This window comes from Solanum dulcamara, chromosome 1 (assembly GCF_947179165.1).
Source record: "Solanum dulcamara chromosome 1, daSolDulc1.2, whole genome shotgun sequence".
In the NCBI taxonomy this organism is placed as follows: Eukaryota; Viridiplantae; Streptophyta; class Magnoliopsida; order Solanales; family Solanaceae; genus Solanum; species Solanum dulcamara.
In genome coordinates this window covers 9,071,321-9,078,876 of record NC_077237.1, presented here as the reverse complement: position 1 = coordinate 9,078,876, position 7,556 = coordinate 9,071,321, and the positions used below count along the sequence as shown (strand labels likewise).

Genomic DNA, 7,556 nt, shown 5'->3' with positions numbered 1-7,556 from the left:
TTAATGTATCGGAATCATTAAATATTGAGAAATGAGAATCTGATACATGTGCATGATGTATCATAATAAATAAAACTTGATTCATGTATCAGAATTCAAAAAATGTGACACTTATGAATATTATACTCGATACAAGTTTGATACAGTAGAATATAAAACATAAACTTTGATTTTATATTCCATTTTGACACCAGAGAAAAACATAGTAAATCTGATGTATGGAAATATTAAAACATATAAAATCTGATACATTACATTTTATGTATCAGATACATTGAAAGAATCAGAATCACCTAAAATGTCTACTATCAAAAAAAACTATTAGACATTAATCAGTTCTCCTTGGTTTGGAGAGATGTCTCTCCTAGGTTTTTTTGGATCGTCGTTATCGCTAACATAACCATCCATGGCCTTCTGACAATCATATCTTCATAAGAGTGTGGCATATCTTGAATGGAAGAATTCAGCGTTTAGTCCGGTATTTAGAATAGAAATTCCATCACTAAGATATTCAGCAAACATGGCCAGGAAAACTCTACAATCCCTGCAAAGAAAGGAATACACGAATTTAAAAAAATTAAAATTGACATATGAATGATTTAGGTATACATAGCCGATGTTAATACTCACAAGCTGTCACTTCCCTGTTGCGCAATTCCTTCAACATACTCAACTGCAAATGGGTGATGTGGTTCAAGCATGTTATCGGTTGATTTGTCCTTGTATGAATCAAGAGACGACCAATCAGTACGTTTGTTGTTGTCAAAGAAACCACTGTCTTGCAGGTATGTTGGTAGCATTGCTGCTATCTTTTGGATCTCTTGGGAAGGGTTGCTACTTCTTCGTCTAGTCGATGAATCATACACACGTATCAACCTCTCTTTCAACACAACTACCGCAAGAACCCAATGAAAATCCCTGTCGCAGTTTACTGGAATGTATAGCTCATCTACCAAATGTCAGGGCAAACCGGCTGGTATTGAGAAACCTCTTATTATGTTCTTCACGGATCTCTCTTGATGAGCTGTAATAGTGGCCCTTGCCATATCTTCTTGTGTCGAAATGTTAGGTGGAAGGTGATAGTAGTGTGTGTGTGCATATTTGATGTAATTTTTGAAAATGCAGTTTGTCGTTGTGTATCGATACTGATTGCTCAACTGCATCTTCGATTTCTTCCGAAGGTAGTAAAATATTACATCGATGTGCTGCACATTTTAAGAAAGTATTAGTTATATAACAACTAGCATCATGTATCAGATTATGTAGGTATCAGATACATTTATCTATCTATGTATCAGATACATTAGTATGTATGTATCAGGTAGTTAGTATGAGTTGTATCATATTATTTATGATGAAATTTTTACCTCATCGTTCCAGCATCTGTTCGGCTGTGACATTAGGTAGAACCAGTTCTTATCTTTAGGAAATGCCACAACAAAGTCCATTTTTTAAAGCCGAATAAAGAGCACTTAGATCTGTAATGATCCTTCTTCGAATTCCTGAATGGAAGCTTGTAGTTTAATAACATAACAAATATAATACACGACTTGTATGGGTATAAGTTGAATATATCATACTTACTTGTTGCCATGTGATTTTAGAAGTCCTTTATCTATCCATTGAGAGTAGTCTGTGACAAGCTCAGATGAGGGATGATAGCATATACCAAAACCTTCAAAAGGGTATGTCTGATGCATAACAGCTGATAAATTTTCCTTTCCCTTTTCACTCGACCCAAAGTTTGAAAGATACGGCGACTGTAAGATCTTCGAAGGAATCCTGCTTCTTCGAAATGGTGTCTTTGCATCGTCAGACAATACATTAGCTTTTGATGGAAGAGTGGTTGGTAGCTGGTTATCGCGTAATAGACATTCATCCTGAACTTGCTCATGACTAACAGCTGTCAATGGCATGGCTGGTAATGGAAGTCCGTATATTAGAGCATCTATCACATCCAGAGTTTCGGTCGAAAATGGTGCTGAAGTATTGGATTCTGATGTGCTTGGTTTGATTTTTTCTTTTTCAATCTCCTCAACTTGCTCTTCTACTTTGTCAGTTTTAACATCGACTACTCTTCCATCTTTCTTTCTAGTGTTCTACACGTAATGTATAACGTCATTAAAAAACTTAATAATGTTGACTTTATCTCAGTAATGTATCTGATACATTACTTGTAATGTATCAGAATCAGCAATAAGCTGATCAGTATCTGCTCTTTGTGGTTCCATTTGGTGTGCTGATACATCCTTCAATTGCGGTGTAAAATTTAATGTTTTCGATTCCTACAAATGTTAAAAAAACAATTACTTAATAAAAAACTGTGGATATAATACATTATCTTAAAAAATCAATTAATTAATAAAAATTGTGCAGATATCATACATCATTTGATACAATGTTATGTTGTGATACATCATCCACATTTTGTATCTTGACGGATGGTTCATCTTCCTGGAAACATAATAACATTTACTTATGATATATATGTACTAAATATCTAGATATATATATATTTAAAGAGGTTGAGCTTATACAAAATATATATATATAATCAAATAGTTCATCAATTTGTTTCTGATACATTACCTTTAATGTATCAGAATAAACTTGTTGATCAAATAATTCAGGAACATCTGCTGAAATGCTTTGTTCTGATATATTGTCCACCTGATTTATCATGGTGGATGATTCAGGTCTCTGAAAACATAATAACATTTACATTTGATACATGACAATGAAAAGTATCCAAAAGTTTAAAAGCATAAATATCAAATATTACATGATGTATGTACCTTAATATCTTCCTGGACATTAGATTTGTCATTTTTTTGGGATGGGTCAGATTTATTTGCAAAATTGTGCACCTCCAATCCAGTAGGTGATTCTTGTTGTTCAACCACATGGAATGTTTGATCAAAATCATCTTTTTTAACTTGAGATGATGTGCCAGTCATTCGGTTCGCCATACTGTCGATGGCTTTCAAAAGATCAATGTGATTTGAATCCATTTTATTCTCCAAACGCTTGAACTTCCGGTCAACCTTGATACATGTATATGAAAAATCAGAATGTATCACCTAATTAAAAGTATATTGTATGTGAATCATCTTAAATTAAAAACTTACGTATCTCTTTAGAGACTTCTTTATGGACTTCTTCAATGCTTTGAATTGCATATGAATAATTTGATCCGAATGATCGAAAGATTCACCTCCTACAGCTGACTTCGCCCCTGGTACATTGTCAGGAGAAACAGTCTTTTCTGATTCATTTGGTGACTTCGCCCCTGGTTCATTGTCAGGAGAAACAGGCTTTTCTAATTCATTTGGTGGTATGAAATCCTTGTGCGCTGTTTCTACTTGAATTGGCTTTTTAGCAGGGGAAGTCTTCATTCTCTTGGAAGGAGGTAGAGAAGATGTATCAGCGACATCCCTGGATCTCTTTAATAATTCTGTGGGTGGTGTTGTTGAAAAGTCCTCAAATCCAGGGACTTCATGAGGTTTTCTGAAATTGACCTTGGCAGCCGATGTTGAAGCTTCAGGTTTCTGTTGGCTGTCATGAACGACAATAGATTCCATTTCATGTTGAGATTGGACAATGTTGGAGCATGGATACTGCAAAAAATATTGATTGATTGTCAGAAAACAATTGAATAATTGATACATGTTAATGCTGATACATAAACATGATGTATCAGAAACATTAATCCTTCATACATGCTAAACTGATAGAAAAACGACATTATCTGATACATACATGCAGATGTATCATGAGATGTAATTCTTGATACATTATAATTTGATACATAATATAGAGTTTTCATGAGCTGTAAATACTGATAAATGAGTTTCTAATACATACAATTATATGTATCAGAAAGGTTATATAAAGTATATGTATCAGATACATTATATCTTGATACATTTATATCCTGATACATAAATATATGAGCTGATACATCTACTTTATGAATCAAATTATACTGTATCAAGGTCATGAATATATAATATATCTTAGATTTTATGTATAATGAATCAGTGCATAAACGAATAATATTCAAAGCATGTACCTCACTGAAGATGGTAGACATGAAGGTCTCAAATTTTGGATTCACGGCGACAACACGCCAGTTAAGAATTCTGGGAATTTTATTACCCACTCTTACAGCAATTTCAGAGGGAACTTGAGATGCACATTCATATATCCAAACATTCAGAGCGTATGGCATGCCGCCTAGACGATACATTTGTTTGGCATTTGAAAACTCCTGACGCATTCCTTTTATCAATTTTGAATATGCTATTTTCCCCCATGGATATTGCTCATAACTACCATCTTCTACCATCTTAAAATCATCAACTGATATAGGTGCATCACCTAGTTGAGAAAAAACAAAAGTATGGATGAAATAGAGAATGGCCATCTGAACAGCATCTTCGTTTGTTTTCCATCCTCCAACCAGAAAACACTCAACGAAACGAGCTTTGTTGACCCCATTTTTGGTACCAGGAAAATATAAAGACAATAATCTACTTGTTTGATCATCAGAATACTTGAAGTCATTCATATTACCGGTACATCATAAACCAGTAATGATAGCAAAATCATTTATTGTAAATCGCAGTATATTACCCTGCACATGACGAATGTGCAATTCTTCTTTGTTTTTTTGGTCTACCTCAAGAAGTAAGAGGCATTTGATGATTTGCCCTTGAAAGTTGCAGTTTGGCATATCTAAGTAGTGACCAAATATGGATTGCCTAAATAACTTTATACCTTCTTCACCTATTGATGATTCAAAATCATCAAGAAAATTAGCCCTATATGCCGTTCCGAATCTCAATGGGTGGGACGGGATCTTCTTGATGACGTATTTCATTCCCTGCATTGACATGAAAATGGTTAAATACAACTTGAACTTTATACATAAATACGATGTACCATATGCATTAAAATATCTGATGCATGAGATGAGATTCTGATACATACAGAAGATGTATCAGAAATAATTATATATTATATTCTGATACATAAATGTATATGTATCAGAATCATTAACTTGAAGCATCAAAAAATGACACTTACACATGATGTATCAGAAATAGTAAATCTTCAAAAAATTGCATTTGAAAAAAACATTATGTATCTGATACATAAATGTATATGTATCAGAATCATTAAAACTTGAAATAACAAATACTGAGGCTTAAAGATGATGTATCAGAAATAGTAATTCTCAAAAAATTGCATATGAAACAGACATTATGTATTTGATACATAAATATAGATGTATCAGAATTATTAAACTTGAAATAACAGAAACTGAGACTTAAACATAATGTATCAGAAATAGTAAATCTCAAATAATTACATTTGAAAAAGATATTATGTATCTGATACATAAATATATATGCATCAGAGTCATTAAAAATTAAAACAACAGAAACTGACAGTTAAACATGATGTATCAGAAATAGAAAATCTCCAAAAAAATACATTTGAAAAAGACATTATGTATCTGATACATAACTGTATATGTATCAGAATCATTAAAAATTTAAACAACAGAAATTGACACTTAAACATGATGTATCAGAAATAGAAAATCTCCAAAAAAAATACATTTGAAAAAGATATTATGTATCTGATACATAAATGTATATGTATCAGAATTATTAAAAATTAAAACAACAGAAACTGACACTTAAACATGATGTATCAGAAATAGAAAATCTCCAAAAAGATTTCCTTTTAAAAAGATATTATGTACAGAATCATTAAAACCTTCACAAAATTTTCATTCTAAAACAAAAAACTTAATTGAACACATACCTTTGGGAGATTAGGACGTGTTGTAACCCCTTCAATCTTTTTGTCTATTTCATTGGGTGCATGTTTAACTGTAGCTTTCGACTTCAAATTCTCACGTAGCTTATTCATCACTGCTGGATCATTACGATGTTTGGATCTAACTTCGTCGTAACCTTCCCAAGACGAATCAGAACTAGGAGAAACAAGAATTCGTTGATTTTTAGTGGACTGTTTGAGACCATGAACGGATTCCATATGTATAATTGAAGGTATGAGAAACAAAAATAGAAAGATTTACAGAAGAAAGCAAATGATAAAAATTTAGAAAATTTTTCAAAGATTTTCAGAAGAAATCAAAATATACAAATTTTAGGAGAAATCAGATTGAATGAGGATGAATTAAAATTCCATATAAGGAAAGATTGATACAGTACCTTATTTGGAACCTTGAAATTGATTAACAGTTGAAGAGTAACTAATTAACTAGAGCAAATTAGGGCAAGAATGAAGGAAGAGGGCAAATGTATCAGTGAGGTTTAGAGAGAGAAAGGAAAAAGGGGGAATTTGGAAATTTTTTGGTGTATATAGGAGTAAAAGTAAATATATTAGGGGAATATGTGTAAAAGGGTAATTTACCCTGTTTTTTATGGCTAATTTTGTACCCAACTTACTACTCTCTTACATAAAAATCAGGAAAACGTCTTGATATGTATAGCTTGGCCAAATTTATTTATCAACATCACAAAAATATACAAAATTTATACATTAATTATGTATTATAAGTATATATATGTATATTAAATTTAAATATCAAAAATATATATATTTACTGATTATTTATAAACTAGATTATTCAAAGGTATTGGACTATAATTATCTCAAAAATTTACGATGTACGTATTTGTAACAAGTAATTGCATTATTTGGTTAATTGGTCACCTTTTATTCAATATTACTTATTATTAGATTTTTCATTGTTTGAGTTAGTGATTAGTACTAGTATTAGACGTGATTATATTATATATTTTTTTATAGTAGAGAACGAATCTATTTCTTCGATGTGAATATGACGCAATGTAGAAGAACTAGTCCTTTATTATAAATCATATTAATATTAATATTAATAGTCAACATATCTTTTATGAATTTAATAACAATTAAATATCTGGATGATTATTTGAAAAAGATCTTTTCCTGTAATGGAAAAATGAAAAAGAAAAGAACTTGAAATCTAGACTATTATACTTTGTGATTAATTCATATAAAATTCAAATCTTCAATGGGAGAAATGAAAAATATTCTTTGTTCTAAAATATTATCATGTGCAATGCAGGTTTATGTAAACTAATATCGATATATAAGAAACTCAAAGTTTTTCTTATCAACTAATACAGTCAAATCAATCTCTTTATAACAATATTTTTATATAACAATACTTCAGTAGAAATCTATAACAATTATGTTTTTTCTAAATTAACTTTTTATATTATATTCTATCTCTTTATAATAATTTTTTTAACCTGTAACAACAACAACAACAACCATCTATAACAATTCACTTTTTTTTTAGAATTACCCCCCTTCAACAATCATATCCTCTTTATATATATATATATATATATAATAATAATAATTCGCCATTTATATAGAAATAAAATCTCAAAAATTACCAACAATAAGTCTTGATCAAATATTTGATACCATAATATACTATTTATGATCAAGAATATTATATGAATATA

At 30.8% G+C, this 7,556-nt stretch overlaps 1 protein-coding gene across 1 annotated transcript; it reads right to left on the bottom strand.

The window, feature by feature from the left end:
* Nucleotides 1-1,580: 1,580 nt before the first annotated feature.
* On the bottom strand, nt 1,581-4,348 carry LOC129891278 (uncharacterized). The gene is made up of 7 exons (XM_055966585.1): nt 4,073-4,348; nt 3,222-3,617; nt 2,868-3,044; nt 2,590-2,700; nt 2,386-2,454; nt 2,175-2,285; nt 1,581-2,099 (listed from the first exon to the last, which is right to left on the bottom strand). The coding sequence occupies exons 1-7, from the start codon at nt 4,346-4,348 to the stop codon at nt 1,581-1,583; spliced, it is 1,659 nt and encodes a 552-aa protein (XP_055822560.1).
* Between the last annotated feature and the right edge of the window lie 3,208 nt (nt 4,349-7,556).

Bases quoted from the DNA above. Each gene is read 5' to 3' on its own strand.
- LOC129891278 (XM_055966585.1), bottom strand. From the start codon at position 4,348: ATGGTAGAAGATGGTAGTTATGAGCAATATCCATGGGGGAAAATAGCA. The intron at 2,455-2,589 runs GTAATGTATCAG...TTATGTTTCCAG, and splicing joins TTTATTCTGATACATTAAAG to GAAGATGAACCATCCGTCAA. The intron at 2,100-2,174 runs GTAATGTATCAG...CATTACGTGTAG, and splicing joins CTGATTCTGATACATTACAA to AACACTAGAAAGAAAGATGG.